This window comes from Tenrec ecaudatus, chromosome 6 (assembly GCF_050624435.1).
Source record: "Tenrec ecaudatus isolate mTenEca1 chromosome 6, mTenEca1.hap1, whole genome shotgun sequence".
NCBI classification, from domain to species: domain Eukaryota; kingdom Metazoa; phylum Chordata; class Mammalia; order Afrosoricida; family Tenrecidae; genus Tenrec; species Tenrec ecaudatus.
In genome coordinates this window covers 74,181,473-74,204,243 of record NC_134535.1, presented here as the reverse complement: position 1 = coordinate 74,204,243, position 22,771 = coordinate 74,181,473, and the positions used below count along the sequence as shown (strand labels likewise).

The window sequence follows — 22,771 nt, the reverse complement described above, 5'->3', positions numbered from 1 at the left end:
CATGGCACTAATAAACGCATCATTCTTAGCATGAGTGTGAATCAGGGCTCCGGAGAGAATTCAACCCAGGGAGGAAAGGGGGATGCTGCCAAGAGCTGGAGCAGTGCAGTGAAATGAACACTGAACCAGGGGTCCAGCCCAGCTTTGCCACTAATGGCCATGGAACCTTGGGCTAGCCACTTAATCCTCCCACTTTTGTTTTCTTAGCGGTAAGCTAGCTACCAAACCAGGAGGTGAGAGTGCAGAATCCGGTAAGGTATACTCAGGCAGTTGCTAATGCTCTGTGTATTAAGTCACACAAAGAGTCCACAAGAAAGCTTTAAAATTCCTGCTTATTAAAGGCATTTTGGAATGATCCGTGGTCCCAAAGTACAGAACATAGAGCACAAGTAATTAAAAACAAAAAGTGATGGCTCTGTCTCTTACCACCATTGGCACCATGGAGTCCCTCTCTGCATGGAGCTTGCAGATGGGCCTCGGCACAGGATGGTCTTGGGGGAAGTGTGGAGTTCAGAGATACGGGGAGATAAAAAAATCCCCTACCCTCCAAATCCCTTGTTCCACATGGTCTTACTATATATTTTTTGGCAAACCAAAAGCCAACCTAAACTCACTGCCTTCAAGCCAATTCCAACTCACAGCGACTCTATAGGGCAGCGCAGAACTGCCCCTGCAAGTTTCCTCCTCCAAGACTGCATGTCTCTCCGGGAGTAGAACGCCTTTCTCCCATCTTTGGAAAGGACAACGAAAAGACTGAGAATGAAATGTTTAACTCATCTAAATAAGTCAATCCTGTTCTAGCTCAGGAGTGAAAAAGAAACCCGTTGGAAAGGGGGACACTTGAATCCTAGTTAAACGAGCAAGTTCTCTGTACTTTACAGGTCTTCTACTGGGATAGTAACACTGGAAAGAACTATGTTTAAAGTGAGTTGACATCACTTTACTCACTCTTTTTTTTTAATTTGTCATTTAAGACTGACTCACTCTTAACTGTCATCAAGTTGATCCCAACTGCTAGTGACCCTATAGGAAAGGGCAGAACTGCTCTGATGGGGTTCCAAGAATGTAATTGTTTACCAGAGTGGAAAGCCAACTCGTTCTCCTGCAGAGCAGCTGCTGGATTCAAACTACTGACCTCATGGTTGGCAATGCAACACATAACTCACTACACAACTTGGAGTTTGGCATCAGGACAAGGCCCTGAAACAGTGCTTCTTCTCTCATCCGTACCCTGTTTAATCCACCGGGGTGGGACTAAGAGAATTCAAGGAAGAGTTTCAAGATTAATGAGAAAGTGGGGGGAAAAAAGAAAGTGGAGAATATGAGGCCTGGGGAAGTAAGTAAATACAAGTCTTCACCAGCACCAAGAGCAAGTAATTATGAATAATCATATAAAGAATACGCTTGGAGCTTATTCTAAGAAAGAAGGGTTCTTTCTAGTTTCTAGGGTCATCTTGCCTATAAACTATCTCAAAAAAAAAAACTATCCATAGTGTGTGATAGCGATGTGTGTGTGTGTGTGTGTCTGTGTACTATTCTTTCTTAAAGGTACAAAACACTATGTTGGGTCAAAAAGAAATTTCCCTCATCTCTTCACACATTTAGAAAAGGCAACTAGAAGATACTTACTCTTTTGATCTTTATATAAATATATGTTCAAGTTTTTAAAAAATTGCCCAGCTCCTCCCACTCCCAATAAAATGATTTATATATTTTTTAAAAATTTGCCCAGCTCCACCAAATCTCTGGGAGGGAGCAGGACCTATCCCAGACACAGCTATTGGATCCCCTTTACCACCCGATCTAGGGCTCAAAATGGAATCAATAAAAATAAAGTCATTGAGAAAGAGCCAATGTTTTTTTAAATGGGAAAAAAATACAGTGTTGCAAAAACCACTAGTTGAATTATTCCACAAGCAGCCATGCATGGAGCAAACTTACTCCGCTCAAAAGATTATAGCAAAACAAACTTAAAGAAAAAAAAAAGAGAGAAGAGATAGAGATCACACAGAGGTACCTAAAAATCTGCCTTCTCTTGTGAGAACTAGAAGAAAAGGCTTCTTTGGAGAGTCTGCTGGTTGACATCAAAGAAAAGCATCATTACAGGATTATAGTAACCTCACTGACAAAAAAGCTCAATGAAAAGCAGGGAACATGCTAAGTGGTACTAACCTGATGTCATTTAGATATCCGTTCTGGCCAGTCTAGGTGAGGGGGAGAAAACGGAAAATAACTTATAAGAAAACAGCATGGCATAACCAAAAAGGGTGTCCACGATGCTATGAAAACCCAAGGTCCTTAAACCAGAGCTCACCCACCAATAGGGAGGGAGGGAGCAGGGAGGGACAGGATGACCCACCCCACACACCCAATGTGACCTCTCACCTGTCATAGAAAAGAGCATTCAGCATTTTAGCCTCTCCACCCAGTGTTCAAAAAGAGAGGGTGATAAAGGTAGGAAGGAGTATGGAAAGGGGGAAAGTCTTAACCTAATACTTCCTTTGCAGTCTTACATTTATGCTCATGAATGGTTAACTGAACAATACAACAGGTATGCTTGCTCCTAAGGACTGTCTTCAAAGGGAAGGTCACAAAAGAAAGGAACAGAGTTGTTTGGGAAAATCTGTTTCCATGGCTATTCCATTTCTGTCCTCTGCACTAGCCGAAATGAAAGACTTTCACACTTGAGACCCAAGGAGGGTAGGAAATGGGTAGAGGCCTAAGAAAAATGGGAACATTCCGCCGGAAACAGTCTCTTTGGGGATTATTTCCTGACAAAGTCACTGAGCTGAGTGAAGTGAGCATCCAGGTGGACTCCCATGCCTCAGGCAAAAGTACCAAGAGTGTCTACTGCTGAGCACAGGGGTGCTGTGCAGAGCAGGCCCCCATGTAGGACAGCTGTCCCAACACATGGCTCTGGCGCCAGGAGGGTGCAGCAGCAGCGTTTCCATCCAAACACCCTTCATTCCACTTCTCATTATTTTGGGCCTGCTTTCTGCTCCCCTCCAGGTCCCTTAGAAACAGCAGCTCCACCCTTAATCTGCTCCCTTTGGCTGGCCAGCCTCCCCTCTGGAGCACAGTGGGCTTTGGCCATCCTCCCTGTCTAGACCTGCTGATACGTCCGCTATGACAAGAGTCAGGGAGTGCTGCAACGAAGGTGATAAATCTACAGAGACTGAACAAAGGATACACATGTCAAGAGAGATTTGATAAGACTAGATCTCAGGAGGGAAAAGGGCAGAAGAGACACTAGGCCTTTGTTAGGGATGTCAGTTGAGAACCAGTCTCAGTACTCTATTTCAAGTTGTCTTTTCTCTCAGAACACCTGTGGCTCTGCTAACGGCTGGCATTTCCATGTGCAGGAGAAGCAGGTAGTCAGCTGGGCTATGATGCCACCGGCATTTAATTTAAAGATCCCAGAGCAGGGAAAGTTAGAGACGGGTGGTTTGGTTAGTGTAGGGGCTAAGAGCAGTAATTCCAGAGGTAGACTGCCTGAATTGAAATACTAGTTCTTCTGCTAATCTTAGGTGTGTCCTTAGGAGCTTACTCCACGCTCTGTGCCTCATTTATAACTCAGGGGAAACAATGAAACCTGGTGTAAGGATTACATGAGTGACCTACATAAAGGGCTTCAACATGCTTCAAAGACCTCAAATTTAACGCAATGCCATGAAGTCGATTCCGACTCATAGCAACCCTAGAAGACTAAGACTAGGTAACTTTTTACGGGAGTAGAAAGTCTTGTCTTTCTCCCAAGGAGCAGCTGGTAGTTTGAAACTGCTGACCTTGTGGTTAGCAGCCCACTGTGTAACCACTACGCCACCAGGGCTCCTCAAACCTGAAAGACAATAAGTACTATATGAATGTTGTTAAAGCTTTTCCATTGACCTGTTCTGTCTAAAGGTTAATGTCGTCACTGACACTGTGTACAAAATGACATCTCTCCTCTCATTCCACCCAGGTGATTTTCAGGTAGAGAAAAAGCTACATTGGTTGGATAATTTGGAAGAACCACGTTTTCTGACTCAGCTGCAATGTGCAAGAAGACGCCCTCTCCTTGGACTTTAGTGCATTAGATGTCTCCACTGAGGATTCCTGGAGACACTTGGGTCTCTTGAGTCAGCGGAGTATGTTCAAATTGTCGAGTTGGAGATAACGATTTTCTGAGCCAGGTGAGGATAAAAAGGTATTTCTTTATTTGATTGATTTGGTTTTGATGAGGGCGAGTTAAGTGGGGAATGGGAGGAGAGGCGCGACCATCCAAGTATTTTGACTAGAACTGGCCCTCTACAGACAACAAAGGGAGGTTGGTCTTTCTTCTTCTGTTGCCAATCTGTGTGATGGGGCTGCTCTCCCGACCCAGGCTTTCTGGAGATTCCTCCATCTTTTACCATGCCACACCTGTTCTTGAATTTCTGCTAGCCTGTAACCTTTAGCCTGGAAGGCAAAGGCAACCACATACAGGAATACGAAGCACGTTTGATTTGGTCAACAATTCCTAAGAATAAAGTTGCCTAAAGTGATTCAAGTTGCCTTTGGGCTCAGAGCACCTCTCCTGTCCTAAATAAAGAAGCAAGGGAGGAAACATAGGAAGAAAGAGACTTCCTGCTCAGGGCGGGGCTGGAGACGACAGTGGTACCCTCAATGGGCTGTGGGGCTCACAGAAGATGATGTCAGACCTGTGCACTAATATTTCTCCAAATCTCCTAGATATGTAGCTGGCTAGATAAGATGAGTGTTTAGGCTGTGTGGACAATGAGTCTTCCACTTAGAAGCAAAGATGCCTAAAATAGACAGTGGGAGTGAAAGAGGGTAAGCGGGAAGAGGTTTTGGCAGGCAAGATCCAGGGCCCTTCCGTAAATCCTACCAAAACCATTTTCTATATTCAGTCTAGTCATACCTACCAAATTCAGCCACTCCAAGTTTTTGGTCTCTTTGTGCGCTATACAGCAGAATGCACAAGTTAAAAATCTGTAGCTCCCAATAATTACTTTTAATTTTAGAGACTAAAACAAGGGCTGGCTGATGTTGGTTAATCAAAACAAGACAAAAAAAAAAAAACCAACCACATTTACGGAGGGTTCATTCCATTCACAGTTCCAAAGATTTAAGAGCTAAAAGCTACGAGCTGACGACTCCCAGAAGCTACACTTACCTCTCGGGCAAATATTCTCTCTCGGACCCTTTGATATTCCTCCTCTCTCTCTTCTATTGACTTGCTCCTCCTTCCATCCTGCAATGGAACTCTGATCTAGATCGATGAGCAGAATTAAGCTAGTTAAGTTCTCCTCGTACTGCAAGCTCACTGCACACCAGCAAGGAAGAGAAACCGGGAGAGTTTATAGTTGCCATCCAAAAAAATGGGGGGCGGGGGGAAAAAAGAAGAAGAAAAGAAATAAAATTTCCAGTCCTGGACAGGTTTCACTGGGTACATCTGACCATGCAGTTTGGGAGATCAGGTTTTCTGGATGGCTGGGGACTCTCCATCACCCCACCCCCCAGAACATCAAGAATATCTATTTACAAGGACTGAGTTGCTTTCTTGTTGTAATCAGGTGCTCTCCAGTAAGGATCAAGACAATAGCCTGGAAAAATCAACATGTCTTTTGAGGGAGAGCAAAGGCTAGAAGGAAGCCCGAGAGGGAGAAGGACCAGTTAGGTGCTTAGCAGAGCTGGCTGTGGAGGAGGAGGAGGTCCAGAGACCTTGCACTCGATCGTCTGCCTTCTTTAGTTGCTAATGCCATGGCCCGAAGAGCCAAGTCACACACAGCTCAGCAAAGAGAGCCTTGGAAATGAAATTCCAAGGGCGAAGCTAAACTCAAAAGTCTAAGCATTTCCCCCCTCATCTTAGCTTTGCCACTGGTGGGAAGGACACAGAAATAGAGACGAAGAACAGAGCAACAAAAAGGGAAAAAGAAACGGAGATCAGAACCGAAAGAAGGATAAACAAAGAAAGGAACAGACAAATAAAGTGCAGTGGAGGGAAGGGAGAGACAGAAGGGAAGGAAGAGAGAGAGAGAGTCTTACAGTCTCAGAAATGTAGTGTGGTGACTACAAGGGCTGGCCGGGCTGACCAGGGCTCCGCTTCTGGCTCGCCTACCAGCTACGTCTTCATTGCTCTCCTTTCCTCTCTGGGCCCACGGTTCGTGGCCACTGTCCTAGAGGTGGTGCGGCAGAGTGCCCTTCCCCCCACCGGAGCTTCTCAGAGAGATGACACGACTGAATGTCATCAGGTCATAAAAGAGTCTCATCTTCACTGCAGAGGCTCTGAGAGCTTCAGATGAAGCAATCTGAAGACGAGTGCTGCTCTCAGCTCACCTTGATCTTCAGTCTCGGGAGAAAGCCATGACTTTGAAAGTATCAATGTTGACTACACTGAGTTCTCGCCAGCCTGAAATACCTGAATGTCACTTGAGAGCCCAAATTCTACTAAATGTCTCATTCCAAGATGACACAGGACTTTGAGGAGCTATACTCCCCTTAATTGTTAGTATTGGTAAACCAGTGGCAGAGCCGGAAGATCATAAAGGAGCTTCGAGGTGGGGCAGAAGCTCAGCTTTGGCTCACAGTAATCTGATTTCAAGCATACAATTCATGTATTTTAGCCTCAATTGTCTGATATGTAAAGTAAGGTAAATAACTCCTGTCTATGTTGGGTTGTGGGACGGACCAAAAGAGATCATACAGGTAATGCGTTTAGAACAGAGCCTGGTTGAGGGAAAGACATGCAAAGGTTGCAATGACTATGTTTATTATTCACACCACAGACAGAAAGTACACAGAGCCTACCCTAGAACTGTCACAGAGGGGCAGAGTTCACTCCTTGACAATGTGTCTCTGTAGGCCTACATAACTCCTGATCCGCAGAAAAGGGGTTTTTGGAAAATGGAGAGAAGGGCATCAGGATGGAAAGGCTCTTTCTTGGTCATCACAATTGTGTTACGTTCCTGTTTTCAATCAGACCCAGTGCATTTGTCCACGTTGACTATGGCACTTTCTCAAAAGGACTCTCAAACACGCAAGCAGCAAGCAGCAGGGAAGGTCTCGATCTCAAGACCAGACAGTATCTGTGAGCTAATTTGATTCCAGAGGTAAAGTATCATAATTATGATTAATTAGCAAGAATCACATTGGCTCTACCCAATCATGTTCTCTAGATTTTTAATTCTATTCTCAACCTAATCCCATTTAGAGGCTAAAGCAAAAGCAGGTTGGATCAGAATGTTCTTTTTAGCTAAGAAAACTACCCCAACCTACCAGCTAAAGGATTGCGAGAGTCCCAGGAAGATAGCTGAAGGGATGGGGCCGATCTTATCCCCATAGAGTGAATTACATAGGCAACTTCCTGACATTTTCACCATCAAAATCAAATTAACTCACTCACCTTGGTGGAACGAGTTAGGAAAAGACTAAGGAGTTCTCAGGAAGGAATTAGAAACACCTTTCTAAGTGGATAAATTAGATTACATCTTTGCCAGTCAAGGCTAGTCCTGAGCTAGGTTAAAGGGGAAGTGGAATGAAATAGTTTTTGGTGACTCCAAAAAAACATCCTTAACCATTAAAGGAAAAAGAAAAACCCAAAAACAGTACAAAACCATCAGCTGGATCAAAGCTGAAGCAGGTAGGGACCTTGCTTTGTCCCACAGTGACTTGGAGTTAGAAGTCAGTGGCAAAGCCAGAGAGTTCTAGGGCAAATGAGAAAACCCAGCAAACCTCAGCACCATGTCTCTCTGGGGCTAAGAGGGGGGCAATTCAGCTCAACAAGTTTAATTGGTCCTCAACATTAAGCCAACTCAGTCTAGCTCAATACAGATTTTTTCCAAACAAAGAGTTTGCGTTTTCTCTGTCCCACAAGCATTCTTCCCGCCTCCCAGTTTCTCTTATTGCAATCACTCTCTATAGGTCCACCCTTTTTAATTTTTCACCTGGTTATCATCTCGGTCCATACTGGCGTCATCTCTCTTGAGAATGAACCTCTGTTGAAATTCTGTGTTCTTCTCATCCTTTATATGTTCTGAGAACCTCTGTTCAGGACTGGCATTGGACAAAAATGCAGAAGAAAAGGAGGAGAAAGAACCTTCTGTTAAGACAGTAAATCTCCTTTGTACAGTTCTCTAATACTCAATATTCGGGGCTTTTTGGAGTTGGGCACACAAAAAGTTACATCAAGTTTTTAATGGACCTATAGGCTGTTCTTTTATGCACCTATAATTTGTCTTGTTCCAAAGTTATCTTGTCCTCTTAGTGAAGGTAAAGAAAGGCTAATGCCAATCTTTACAAAATATCAGTACCTCTAATATCTGTCCCCTAGGCCTTGAATGAAGTAGCTGCTGTACATGAGGGACTTGATGACATAGCCCAACCACAACACCCGCTCCCCAGAAGAGAGTGCTCGCTCCCACAGCACCTTCATCCACCCAGTCCCTTACATTCTTGTGTTACTGGTTTTGTTGATGATAACAGCTTTCCCAGTTTGATCAACATTGTGGTCCATCCCAAAATAGGCAGCTACCCGGTGTAATAGCATCCGGTGATAGGAGGTCATCTGAGGGAACTTCTTGAACTGATTACTAAAGGAAACCCAGGGGAAAAGAAAATGAAGTAAGGGCAAATCTCAGCAGTGACAGGCGTCTAAAAGAGGAATGTCTTAGGTGAAAGAAAGACACCCGCAGACAAAGTCTATTCATTACAAGAAGATATTTACTCCAGGAGAGTCAAAAAGACTTCCTCAACTTCTTTATCTACAGCATTGCCAAGCCCTCTGACCCACTATTCTCATTAGGAAGGCTCTTTTTTCATCATTTTATTTACGGCTCTTATAACAATCCATACATCAATTGTATCAAGCGCATTTGTACATATGTAGCCATCATCATTTCCAAGACATTTTCTTACTACTTGAGCCTTGGTATCAGCTCCTAGGAGGGCTCTTTAAGCTGTACATCCCCCACCCAAAGGATGCTTTAAGGAAAAGGGAGAGTTAAGCATCGAGACACCTGGAACAGTTGAAGACTAGAGTGTTGAAAAGAGGAAACTGTTTTCCAACTCAAATCTGTACAACTAACTGAAAACCTCACTGTGTTTTTCACTCACATTATGTTTTGTCCCACTGTGACTTTTTTCCCCCCAATTCTTTTTGGTTCTCAATGAGTAATTACCTCAAAACTCAGACTTGAAAAATTGTACCTACATCTCCTCCTTCCAGTGCCTCCTCCCACCACTAAATGTGTGTTTCACACAAGTAACTTACTTGTTGTCATTAATAAAGTCCAGAATCTCCTGTTCTAATTTTAGCAGCATCATTCTGTCCCTGTTTAAAGAGAGAGAAAACAGACGTAAACCAAAGAAAAGGTCGGGATTCAATAGCACTTGAGAGCAAGGGTTGAAGGTGACACAACTTGTTCATGACAGAAGGCAAAGGGAGGGTTATAGCTAAATGCCAAGTGTAGACTTTAATGCAAAGATGACTCAGCCTTACTGGCCGATGCCACTGTTGGCTACAGTAACTCAAGTGAACCTTTTGCAATTACTTCCGAACAGGCTGTGTATCTGCTTTCCATCAGAAATCTAATTCTGTTTGGCAACTCTTCTCTTGTGGTTCATTCTTATACATCTGGTTAGCTACAGAAATCTTAAGCAATTACAATTGAGCTTACATGCCAGTGTTCCCCAAATGGGAGTGATACCGCCCCCTAGGAGGCAATGGAATGATTGGGGGTGGGGGTAGGGGAGGGTGGTGCTACAAACATTTTTCATTGCCAGGGGGTGCTAAGTAATTTTGTCGTTGTTGGCTTTTCTGAAAAGGGAACAGCCAGCCAAGTTAAGTTTGGGGGCCTATGCTATATACAAGCCATTATTTTGCTTCTGCATTTATTTTTTGTCACAGTACACTGGCAAGCTTTCACATTTCTTTGTCGCTGTTTTCTTCTTTGATCACATTTTCCTCAACTCCCCAGAGAGCATAAACCTCAATCTGAGGGTACTCTGAATCCTTCACAGAATATGAAGTGCACACAGAGAGGGGGAGATAAGGGCTGGACAGCTAGACTCGAATAAGAGGAGAAGTCTGGGGAGCTGCTTGGCCCCTTAGGTATTCTGGCCCCACCTCCCTTCCACCAAGTCATGTCATTACCTTGGGTTCTTTTTCAGTGTATTTACAAGAAATTCATGTAAGTCTATTCCAGTGGAGTCCGTATACTCTTGGCTGGAGTCTAGAACCACCACAACAAAAGAAATGTAAAATAAATTAAACTGCCTTGCACACCTGCCTACAAACAGAAGCCTACAAGGGACCAGAAGACAGGACAATAGGAAAGTGAAATTAAACTTCAGGGATCGTAGCATTAAAAACTAGAATGATTTTGATCTGCCAGCCCCACCAAAATCCCCTACAAGCATGACAGAATGAGGACTCTGGGTCACACTGTTGTATCAATGCCACACTAAAAAGCCACCTTCTCATTAATAGTAAGTATTTACAGAATGCCCTGGTCCAAACAAAGTAGATTTTATTTTAGCAAACAAAAATACATTCCAGGTAAGGGGAGTCAGGGCTGTGTTCTCCAGCATCTCACTGAACATGCTGATCATTTATGGTGACTCATTCACTTGGTGGATGATTCGCTTCAATATTTAATCCCAGGATTGTCTTTTTGCTGCCAACTACCATTCCTTTGAGCCCAATAATTTAAACCCAAAGAAAACCTAATAAATAGAGACAAATACACAGAATTTAAAAATATAATCATTCCAGCCATCCCCAAACCAAAATGCACATGGTATCTGAAGGACCTGCTACCAGTGATTATTCATGTCCTTGTTTATTCCAGAAACAAATAAAATCCGATCAGACTGCAATGTACTCCAAAGAGCAGACCAATGCAGATAAAGGACTTCTCTGCTCTGCGTCCATCCAGTGAGCCCCAGCACAGGGTGTTAGAGAAGCACTAAAAGTAAGCAAGTTAGGCACTTCCCAGGCAGCACTGCAGCCCGCCGCTGGGCCAGTGAAGAGCAGTGGGTGCTGGGATAGAGGAGAGAGGGGACAAGTCCTCACCTCTGGACAGCATCTTCCTTGGGATTTTTTCTTTATTTTTTTCCTTGTCTTCCTTTTCAGAGACATCCTTTGTAGACTTTTCCTCCTCTTTGTCAGAGGGGCAACTGATATGCAACTGAATTATATCCTTGGACAAAGAGAAAGAGCAATATAAACCAAAGGAGGAAAGGGGACTTGAATTGTCTTGAAGTACCCTTGGCATCTCAAAGAAGGTAAATCTTGGGATGGCAACTTCCTCTTAGAAAGGTATTATGTTAATGAAATTTTTGTTGGTGCTTTTGTGCTATCAAAAGGTAAAGGCTAGTCATGCTTCCCCTGTTAGCCAGCGTGGCTACTTTGTGAAAAGCTCACCGTTACACTGCCTGGCTGGGATAAATTCTCAGACGGAAAGAGGACGAGAGTATGGAAAAAGAAGACTCAGCCCTCGGAAGCCCTGGTCAGCATCATCGTGGGTGGCCTAGGTGTGAAGACCTCATTGCTCCACCCATCTCCTTTACTGTAATAGCTCCTCCTGTCCTGATTCCGCAGCTTGATAGTGGAGGCTGCTGGTTGTTATGCTGCATTTTACCAAACAAAGGTCAAGCTCAAAGCAACAAAAAAACCCACCAAGTCCTGTACAGGACCTACCTGGGTTTCCAGTGGCCCATCAGTAAATGGGGCGGAGGACTCCTCACACACTGCCAGGCTGCGCACCAGCTTCAGCTTGGAATTAGACTAGGAAAACCAAACACACATAAACATTCTCTTGGTGGGCACTCCGAAAGCATTTGGCTCTGCTGCTATTTCCATTAAATAGCATTTTTCCCTTCCCCCAAATAGATCCTACTATCAGTTCCTGATTCACTTGAAAAATTATGCACTTGCTTGCAACAGTGGGTGTGTCAAACAAAAATGGCTATTTTGGAGAGAGGATTGGATAATTACCTCATTCAACCCTCTTTCTTTCTAGCCCAAATTTCTTTCCTTTAATAAAAAGTTTTAATAAATCATTTTATTAGGAGCTCTTACAGCTCTTATAACAATCCATACATCAATTGTATCAAGCACATTTGTACACATGTTGCCATCATCATTTCCAAAACATTTTTTCTACTTGAGCCTTTGGTATCAGCTCCTCTCCCCCCACCACCTTGAGAACCCTTGATAATTTATAGATTACTTTTATTTTCATATTACCATCCACTGTCTCCCTTCTCCCTCGTTTCTGTTGTTCATGCCCCCCCTGGGGGGTAGTTGTACGTTGATCATTTTGGTCAGTTCCCCATTCTTTCCATGTCTCCCCTTACCTTCCCCTACCCTCAAGGTATCGTTACTCTCAATATTGGTCCTGAGGGGTTGATCTGTCCTGGGTTCTGTGCATCGAGAGCTCCTATCTGTACCAGTGTACCTGCTCTGGTTTAGCCAGATTTGTAAGGTAGAACTGGGGTCTTAATAGTGGCAGGGGAGGAAGCATTAAAAACCAGAGCAGCAGTTCTCAACCTGTGGGTCGTGATCCCTTTGAGAGTTGAACATCATTTCATGGGGGTCGCCAAATTCATAACAGTAGCAAAATTAGTTATGAAGTAACAACAAAAATAATTTTATGGTTCGGGGGGGGGGGTCACCACAATATGAGGAACTGTATTAAAGGGTCACAGCATTAGGAAGATTGAGAACCACTGAACTAGGGGAATGTTGTGTGTTTTGTCGGTGCTATACTGCACCTGGCTGGCTTGTCCTTTCCTTGTGACCCTGCTGTGAGGAGATGTCCAATTGTCATAGATGGGCTTTGAGTCTCCATTTCAACCCCCCTCGTTCACAGCAAAATGGTTGTTTGAATCTTTTGATGCCTGATGCCTGATCCCATAGACACCTTGTGATCACATGGGTTGTTGTGCTTCTTCCATGTGGGCTTTATTGCTTCCCTGCTAGATGGCTGCTTGTTTAACTTCAAGCCTTTAAGACCCCAGATGCTATATCCTGTAACAGCAGTCTAGCCCAAATTTCAGACTCAGAAGTTTACTGTGACTACACAGCAGTATGACACGGTAGGAAAAAAACAGTGGATCTGAGAGCCAGAAGGTCCAACTTCAACTCCTAATTTTGTCACTGTAGGAGCTATAAGACTCACAGTCTCAACCTCGTCTTTCTCCCATGGAACACCTTGTAGGTTTGAACCGTCAATCTTTTGGTTAGTAGCCAAATATTTACTGCACTCTGGCATCAGGGCTCATTCCTTGGTATATATTAGACAATAAGTGTTAAGTGATGCCAAACCTGAAGTGGTAAGGTATGGAAAGAAGTGGCTAAAAAAGACAAATGGGTATTGCTGATTTAAAGCTATAAAAACCTAATCCATTTGGATTACTTCAGTTGGTTACAGAATCTGCTCCCTTACCCCCACTCTTTGAAAAGGATCTGAAATCTACTGTACCAATCACTACTCTGATACAACCAAAACCCAAAGTCACTGCCACTGAGTCATCTCTGACTCATGTTGACCCTAGAGGACAGTGTAGAACTGCCCCATGGGTTTCTGACACTGCAACCCTTCATGGGGGTAGAAAGTCCAGCCTTTCTCCCTTAGAGCGGCTGGTGGTTTCAAACTGCTGGCCTTGTGGTCGGCAGCTCAGTGTGTAACCACTATGCCACACATCTATTAACATTTATTGAGAATTCCCTCAATACGGTCAAGGTTTATAATTAACATAGAAAGCAGGGCATGTGCATGGCAGGTAATGCAGGATAGTGAAAAGAATATGCAAATGTGAAGACCTGACTTCAAGGGTAGTTCTGCCACTTGCTACAGACTCTCCTTTGTCAGGTTATTCAGTCTCTCATGCCCATGCTTCCTCGTCTGTAAAATGAAGATAGTAACTATTTTATTTATCCCCAAAGTCTGGGAAGAATCCAAGTAGCAGAAAGTGGCACCCTTTGGGTTTGCCCTTCAACATTAGGCCCATCACTGTGGGTTAGGCCACGCAGGGCAGGGCAGAGCCCATTTCTCAGACTGTCTGGTCTTCTTCAAACCCAGGCTACATTTCAGCTCTGTCACTAGATGTTGCCATTATTTTTCTGGTGGAAGGGGGTTGGCACCCATAATTATTCCTTCTGGTGACAATGCGCCCCCTGGCCAGAAGTTTGATATTTTACTGTTCGCTAGCTAATTAAAAAGCTATCACACACTAACACATATAGTCTTTCCTGATAATTCTCCTTAAAATAACCTGTGCTTATACTAATTTTATCATTCGATGATTCAAAACAAAACCCTCCTCCTTGCCCTAACCTAAAAAGTAAAAACATCAAAAAATGCCTGTATTTTTAGGCTATCCAAAAATGTTGAGTCATTTCAAATGGAGCAAGATTTATCTTAAAAAAAAACTTACACGACTAACACCCCTCTTCCCCTTTACCCCCTACCACACTCCCCAGACCCTACAAAAACAAAATGGATGTAGGCAGCCATCCTCCTAAAGAAATCTGAGGTGAGCAGAGAAACTGGCCTCACAGGAGAATAAAGACCAGTGCCCCCGGGCTCTGCTCAGAGGCCCCAGCTGGGGATTCTTTCAAGCATCAGAATCAGACTGTGCCTGACCACACGATAGTGGAGAAAATAAAACCAGATGAATAGGACATATGTGTGTATTCATGTGTGAAAATTATTATGAATGACCCGAGTAAAGAGAGCAGAAGGGAAGGAAAGAAAAAGGAAGCAGCAGGGTCTCACCTTGGCTCGTTTCCTGGCATGACCATGGTTGGATGTCCGCCTCTGTCAGAACAGGATTAGAACATAAGCAGGAGAAAGGTCAACTTAAATGAAAAGCAATATATCTTACCAAAAATATCCCCAGTGAATGCCAGTACTGTAGGCAAGCTAGGAGGAGAACCAGTGTTGCTTTCTCTGTATAATGCATTTCTAGCATCTGTGACACAGAAGGGACACAGCCCACCTAAAGTCAAATCACAACGCAACAGGGCACAGGGAGGCTGGCCCATTTTACAAGCTGAGAAAAATTACTTGTGGACAAACCATAGTTTCCTCTCCTGATGAGGATGCTTCTGTAGCAAAAAAGAGGGCACTTTCCCGAAACACAAGAGCCCGTCTAACCCAACAGACAGTACCCTCTGAGCCTTAGCCACAACTTACACTAGCATCTTTGTAGGACAACATGAAATTCAACTCGAGATACCCAAAGATACATCCCTATGGCTGCAGGAAAACAATGAAGACTCTTCTTCCTAATGGTCCCCTTTCTGAACAAGGGTTCTTTCTCCCAGTTCTAAACTCCTGGTGGTGGTGGTACTTATAGCCTACCTGGGTCAGGGGTCTAAGATGGGGCAGGTAAGAGGAAAGACAAAAATAAGACATCTAGAGCAAATGGGAGCAAGGATGTGCAAGGCACAAAATGGAAGCGAAGGAAATTTGATTGAGGACTTAGGTGGCATGATGGAAGACATGACTAATTAATTGATAAGGTTTCTAAATCGCTTTGAAGTAAAAATTCAGGCTTTGGGGAAGAAGGGATGGCTTATACGTGGGATAATGATGCATGCAGCAGTGATGAGATGTCTGGAATGAGACGCAAAGAAGTGAGGCAGGAGCCTGGGGGAGAAGAAGCCAGACAGAGGCAGAGTAGCAGCAAGGACGGGGCAGGAGAGGGTTTCTCTTCCCCGTCTCTTCCTTACTAGTTATCCTGGAGAACCAGGAGAGCAGACATGTCTTTATCAGCAACCGGGAGAGCAGAAGTTCTGGAATTTGAAGCAGTATTTGCCACTACCCATTTCAAATTACAAAGCTTTAAGAGGTATACTATAATTAAAAATAGCCCTTTCACATCTGACCCCAGCACTGGGCTCCCTCCTAAAGTGTCAACCATTATTAACTTTTCTTGATATTTCCAGAGATCTTTTATGCATATATAAACTCATAAGCACATGCATGCACACAGCTGTTGTTGTTGTTTTAACAAGTAGAAGTAAGCTGTACACGTTGCATTGGACTATGCTTAACTCCCCCCGCCCCCATGGATATAATTCTATAGAAAATACCATGTTTTTCTTATTTGTTATGTGTCTCTTAAACTGTACCATTTAGGAGGTTTATGTTCTCTTGCTACTTTAAATGAACTTTGAATATGTCTACAAATACTGTATATCTGCTGGATAAAATTCTAGAAGTGTCCTGTTTTCATTTGTAAAGAGCAGTGGTTCTGAACCTGTGGGTTGCGACCCCTTTGGGGGGGTCAAACGATCCTTTCACAGGGGCTGCCCAATTCCTAACAGTAGCAAAATGACAGGTAGGAAGTAGCAACAAAAATAATGTTATGGTTGGAGGGGTCACCACCACATGAGGAACTCTATTAAAAGGTCACGGCATTAGGAAGGTTGCGAACCACTGTATAGAGTATCATCAAATTGTCTTTCAAAGGGGTTGTACCAGTTTACACCCTTACCAACAACCCATGACTGTTTACTTCTCAGAATGGATAGATTTTTATTTATCAGAAAATCAAACATATATTGAAAGCCTAACATGTGACAGGCATCATGCTAGCTACTGGGGGAATACAAAGATAAAAGGCACAAACCTTGTCAAAAAGAAACTCATAATCCTGTTGAAGAAGACAGACAAACAGACAATTACAACATGGCACAATACATGCATTCCAGAGGTGCACGGGAATTAATTGCTCCAAGAGCACACAGCAGATAGCAAAACCTCAAACTCAGTCCTAAATACTAAATTCACACATCTACTAATAGTGTTTGCTATGTGCAAGACACTTTGTTTCATCTTGGGGATACAATGGGAAGCCCAAAGTGACCTCAACTGGGTCTGAAAGAGCCTGTAGCTCTGTGACAGAGAGAAAGAGTAAAGGCCTGGAAGGAGAGGTATAATAAGGTTGCCAAGGAAGACTTGCTGGAGAAAATCACATCTGAATTGAGTTGTAAGAATAAATATGCACGAGACAGGCATCAGAGGTAGAGGGAGGAGTTGGAGGTTCAGATGTATCCAGGGAAAGAAACCAAGGAAAAGTGTTTTAGGCAGCGAAAGCATGTACAAAAGCTTGCTTTCCCCAAAGGTTTTAGCTGCCCTTTAAAAAAAAGACCAGGACCCCCTCCGTGAAAGCTTCCAGGCAATCAGAGCCCTGCAGACATGGGTGAATTCCCCTTATGTTCTTAAATTCTCGCGAGATTGCTTCGCACATGGCCGGGTCCTTGTAATGAATTGGCCAAAGCATTTTAAATACAGTCATCTGCGAAAAAGGACCTCTTCCAGGTGATGTAGTAGTTACTCGCTGGGCTGTGATCCTCATGATAGGCAGTTCGAAACCACCATTACCTTATCGGGAGCCCGACTGGGCTTTCTACTCCCGTAAAGAGTTACAGCTCCAGGAACCCGCAGGGCATCCCTGTGAGTCAGCACTGACTCGATGGCGGTGAGTTTGGTTTTTACGAGGAATGGAGCCGAGGGTGTAAACTCATAAGGATTGTATTTACTGGGGAGCGGGGAGGGAGGGGGAAATATGAGGAGCTGATGCCAAGGGCTTAAGTAGAGAGCAAATGTTTTTAGAATGATGAGAGCAACGAATGTACAAATGTGCTTTACACAATTGGTGTATGTATGGATTGTGATAAGAATCGTATGAGCCCCCAATAAAATGATTAAAAAAAAAAAAGACCAGGAAACCAGCAAGGCTGAGGCACAGGATATCAGAGGCGGATGGCTTGACAGGCAAGGGAATAGGTTACAGCCTGTCATGCTAAGAAATCTAGGGTTCCGCCTCAGGCAGCATCTGAAGGGAATGAACAGTATTGAGACGGCACACCCAAGTGCACTGTGTGTTCCGCGGGGGCTTGCTTTGCTGTCCTAAAAGAAATCTCAGAACCTGTCTTTTGCATCCCTCTTCTACAGAAATGGAGTTTTGAGTTTCAATCACTGATCCAGGTATACATTTCATACAGTCCCAAGTTGTCTTACCCCATACCTTCCAGCTCCTGGTTCTAAAGGGGCCGCCCTGATAGCATCAGTTAAGTTTTTTTAAAAAACATTTTATTAGGGGTTCATACAACTCTTATCACAATCCATACATATACATACATCAATTGTATAAAGCACATCTGTACATTCTTTGCCCTAATCATTTTCTTTCTCTTTTTTTCTCTCTTTTCTTTTTTTTACATTTTATTAGGGGCTCATACAACTCTTATCTCAATCCATACATATACATACATCAATTGTATGCAGCACATTTGCACATTCCCTGCCCCAATCATACTCAAAGCATTTGCTCTCCACTTAAGCCCTTTGCATCAGGTCCTCTTTTTTTTTCCCCTCCCTCCCTGCTCCAGCCAGTTAAGTTTTTGAGGAGATGTCTGGGGTATGTAGGAGAGGCAAAAAAAAAAAAAAAGAATTTTTATAGGCATTCAAAGGCTACATGAGCGGTTGGGAAACAGTGGCGGGCAGAGCTTCCTAAGGTCCTGGTCTACAGGAGGAAGGATTAAGACCAAAGACTTTGCAGAAGGCTCAGAAGCTCCAGCAGATGGCAGCAGCAGCTCTCCACCTACTTGAACAGCAGGAGCCGGAGGCATATCAGAGAGGAGGCAGCCCACCCTAAGCCCCGGCCTCCACACCTTTTTGTACCAGGGGGCTTCAAAAAGTTCATGGAAAAATAGAGAGAAAAGATACTGGAATTCCCCCACAGACTTTTAGAAGCATCCTACTACATATAGGCTCAAACACTTTAAAATCAGTAAGTACCTAAACTCTACAGTCAATGAGTAGATTCAGACTCATAGTGATCCTGTATAAAGTTTCCAAGGCTGTGGATCTTTACAGGAGCAGACATTGTTCTGCCTTGGTGTGCCTAGTGGATTTGAACCACAGACCTTTTATTCAATGCTTACCCACTAACGTTACCACCACGGTTCCTTGTGAGTATCCAGAACCAACCAAACCAAATCCACTGCCACTGAATCAATTCTGACTTAGTGACCTTACAGAACAGAACTGCCCCTTTAGGATCCCAAGGCTGTAAATCCTGACAGTAGCAGAAAGCTTCATCTTTTTTCTGTGGAGCAGCTGGTGAGTTTGAACGACTGACCTTGCAGTTAGCAGCCCAACTTGTAATCTCATATGCTACTAGAGCTCTCATTTATAAAACCTATAGATGTCCGTTTTTCCCCTGCCTGTCTTTAAGAAGTACACATAACAGAAATTCAGAGCAGATTTTATATAGTCTTTTAAGAATAAAACAACTTGGAACTAAAAGTCCATTTGATTATCTTTCACGTAATATGACAACACATGATCCGAATCTAACACTTATTTGTGCTGCGGACTGAAAATCCATTAGTAGTATCAGTACAGAGGTATAGTTAGCCTAGAGGTATCGTTAGAACAGTAGCAGACAGTCTTGTCTCCAAAGCTCTGGAAAGATGAATGGAGCATGATAATCAATAACTCATATGTGAAAAGATAATGGAAAGAAAGCAGCCAGGACAGAGAGCCAGAGGAAAGACAGCAGAAAAATAGAAAACAAAGTATTTTTGGAGAGCTGTCTAATTTTTGCTCAGGGCTTTCATCTTTAAAGATGACAAGATCGAGGTGAACTGTCACATCCAGGGAAATCATGCTTCAGCTTTCTAAACCTTTCAAAATGTTGTTCCTGCTTTTTAAATGACTAATTACCTAGAATAATTATCTCCCAAGATTATGAAAAGGGCCAATCAGACCCCTGAGCATGAAGAAAAGGATGCATTCAGTTTGGGTTTGGGTAAAAGAGGAAGCCAGGATGACCACAGGGCTACAAACAGTTGGTTAAAGGGGGCTGAAGACACCAGGCTGGCTGGGCATCCATAGGAAACCTTGGGAGAAGTTTGGTTGGCCATCTACTGCCACCATTTTGGTATAGCAATATGAACTTAGATGGAAAGTGACAAGTTAAGGGACTATTTCTAACCTAGAAAATACTGACTGTTTTAACACAGCCAAGACATGAACACAGAACACTGTGTGTAAAGTCAGGAAACTCTAGTTTCAAGACTTAAAAGTATGAGCCATTTTAAGACTTGTTAAATATGCTTGTATATATTTACTGTTTTCTGATATCCTGAAAATAGCAAAGCAAAGGAAATATAGCCAACAATCAGTGGAGCAAGACCCAAATAAATTAGAAGTTTTACTTTGTCCTCTTTAGACTTCAATGAAGTCAGTAAGGGGAAATGTTTCTCGAAAGCTGAAGATGGAGTTTATAGAGAGAATCAAGAGTGTTGCTGTAAGTAATTGGCTTTCTATGGATTTCCAATGCCACCCTATCATGCTTCCATTCAAGGGTAAGCAATGTGCACACGTATGATGCACTTCTAATCCTTACCTGTGTTTCCTGGCGCAGGCTGGTCTCTTCACCCTCTCTCTCAATGTCTTCCTTACTTGGAGCCTTCGATATAAACTTGCTTTTGTTTACAGATTCTTCCACCAGTTTTTTTTCTGATTCTTTCATGATTTCCAGGGTCTCCTGAGTAGTGTTACTGTTAGACATCTTCAGTAGAATACAGCAGGCTCTATGGACTCCTGGAGGAAAAGAACAAGCGCCTTCGGCTTTCAATGTACAGACTGAAATTTCACCTAAGGGATCTTTTCTTCAGCAGCCTTCCTCTACTTCAGAAACGAGCACTCTGACCAACGTTACACCTGCATCTTCTCTTTTCTTAAAAGCTTTCTTGAGCTAGAATTGACCAAATAAACCTCACATATTTAAAATGTACCATTTGATACGGAGTCACATCACAATCAAGGCAGTGGACATCTCCATTAGCCCAGGGTTTCCTCAGGCCTTCGGTTAGCCCTCCCTGCCCTTGCCACCACCTGAGCCAACCACGGATCTGCTTTGTATCCCTGCAGGTTGGTCTGTTCTTTTCTAGAATCTGATATAATTGGAATCACATGCTGTCTGACTTCTTTTAGTCAGTATAATCACTTTGAGATCCACCAGGAATCAGTTCTAAAGCAATTCAGAACGAGTCCTCTTGGAACAAACTTGGAAATGTATTCTCTTTTGTTTCATATAGAGAGATTGTCCACGTTTTCAGCTCAAATCATTCCATGGAGTTAAACTCAATACAGTCTCTCCAGAAAGAAAAACATATTACATAGCACTGGAAAGGAACATTCTCCTTTTTATCTCAACTACCACAAATACAATATTGATATTATGAATCCAATTTTGCCCCTTTCCTCAATAGGTATTGGAATTCTAACCCTATACTGGCAATTTTATTTTCTTCATTATATGAATTTGATCATTCCAAAGGAGGATAGGCTATCAATCTAACCACTCTGGAATAAGACAGAGAGAATTGTACATACAGGATGGGGATTAAGGGGGAGGGCACATGGATGGTAGGTGCCACATGAGGACTGCCTACAAGCCAAGGGACCAAGGAATGTCTGGGACTACATAAAGGAAGGAACTGGCATGGCTGAGACTCTGATAGAGGACTCAAGAGGCTCCCCAACTGTTACACTTGTTACAGCAGCACCAGGAAACGGAGACAGTGCCAACTTCAAGCTGCTCCTCCATGACAAACAGCAAAATCAGACGATGCTTAAACAATCTTAAAGGAAAATCGTCCCTTTTTCTTCAACAAGCTGAAAAGGTATGATGAGAATTTTGCATCCTCTGTCATTCAGAAAGACTGGTTCTCTCCTTGGAGGACTGGAGAAACTTCACTTTGCTGTTAGCCATTTGGGTTCAGTCAATCTACGACCTCCCAAGATTACAGAGCATATACAGTTGGGGCTGGCTGGCTCTCTATCACTTACTGCGGATACCACCCGTAGTGGAGCAAACACTGTCTTCGAGCACATACTCAGAAACAGAAATTGATACTCTCTATTCAGGATTCATGTCCACAAGCAATTGTTGAGAGTCAAACAAATGTACTTGGCTCAAAAACAGTTTGTGGAGGTTTCTCTTTACATGGGCTACTGACTGTACTTTAATTCTGAATCCTCTTGTGCCCTTTTTAAAAAGACAGAGACTTACAGAGAATCCAGACTTACACATGATCCCTTCAGGACCAGTGGTGAGAGTGCTGATACCAGGAGGGTGGGGTGGAAAGGGGGAGCTGATTACAAGGATGTACATGTGACCTCTTCCCTGGGGGATGGACAACAGAAAAGTGGGTGAAGGGAGACATCGGACAGTGCAAGATATGACAAAAATAATAATTTATTAATTATCAAGGGTTCATGAGGGAGGGGGAAGAGGGGAGGGAAGGGAAAAATGAAGAGCTCATGCCAGGGTGTTTAAGTGGAGAGTCAATGTTTAGAGAATGATGAGGGCAATGAATGTACAAATGTGCTTTACACAATTGATGTATGTATGGATTGTGGTAAGAGTTGTATGAGCTCCTAATAAAATGATTAAAAAAATACAGAGACTGGAAAGCCTGATTCAGTAGCTTGATGATGTTAGTTGCTGTTGAGTTAGTCACAACTCAGGGAGAGCTTATGTACAATAAAACACAATTTTGGCTGGTCCTATGCCATCTCCACAGGTTTATATCCATTTTTTGTGACTATTGTACCAATCCACCTCATTGAGGACTAAACAGTAACTGAAGGAGCTGGTGGCATTCTGGTTAAGTCTTGGGTTGCTAACTGCAAAGTCAAACCTACTAGCAGCTGCTCTGTGGGAGAAAACAAGGATGCTGTCTGCTCCAGTAAAGATG

At 43.2% G+C, this 22,771-nt stretch overlaps 1 protein-coding gene across 18 annotated transcripts in view; it reads right to left on the bottom strand.

Annotated features, from left to right (window-relative positions):
- R3HDM2 (R3H domain containing 2) overlaps positions 1 to 22,771 on the bottom strand; it is a 156,964-nt gene that overhangs the window by 25,169 nt on the left and 109,024 nt on the right. For 6 of the 18 annotated variants that reach the window (XM_075551427.1, XM_075551414.1, XM_075551428.1 and 3 more), the window contains 12 exons: positions 20,413 to 20,609; positions 16,624 to 16,647; positions 14,763 to 14,804; positions 11,681 to 11,767; positions 11,054 to 11,180; positions 10,133 to 10,211; positions 9,251 to 9,310; positions 8,430 to 8,570; positions 7,926 to 8,034; positions 5,156 to 5,251; positions 2,173 to 2,204; positions 2,018 to 2,074 (listed from right to left, as the gene is read on the bottom strand). In XM_075551427.1, the coding sequence (XP_075407542.1) occupies positions 2,018 to 2,074; positions 2,173 to 2,204; positions 5,156 to 5,251; positions 7,926 to 8,034; positions 8,430 to 8,570; positions 9,251 to 9,310; positions 10,133 to 10,211; positions 11,054 to 11,180; positions 11,681 to 11,767; positions 14,763 to 14,804; positions 16,624 to 16,647; positions 20,413 to 20,577 (1,019 nt within the window). In that variant the 5' untranslated portion in view covers positions 20,578 to 20,609. Of the gene's footprint in view, positions 1 to 2,017; positions 2,075 to 2,172; positions 2,205 to 5,155; positions 5,252 to 7,925; positions 8,035 to 8,429; positions 8,571 to 9,250; positions 9,311 to 10,132; positions 10,212 to 11,053; positions 11,181 to 11,680; positions 11,768 to 14,762; positions 14,805 to 16,623; positions 16,648 to 20,412; positions 20,631 to 22,771 lie in introns of those variants that run through there. The other 12 variants (XM_075551417.1, XM_075551418.1, XM_075551413.1 and 9 more) reach the window with 11 other exon arrangements.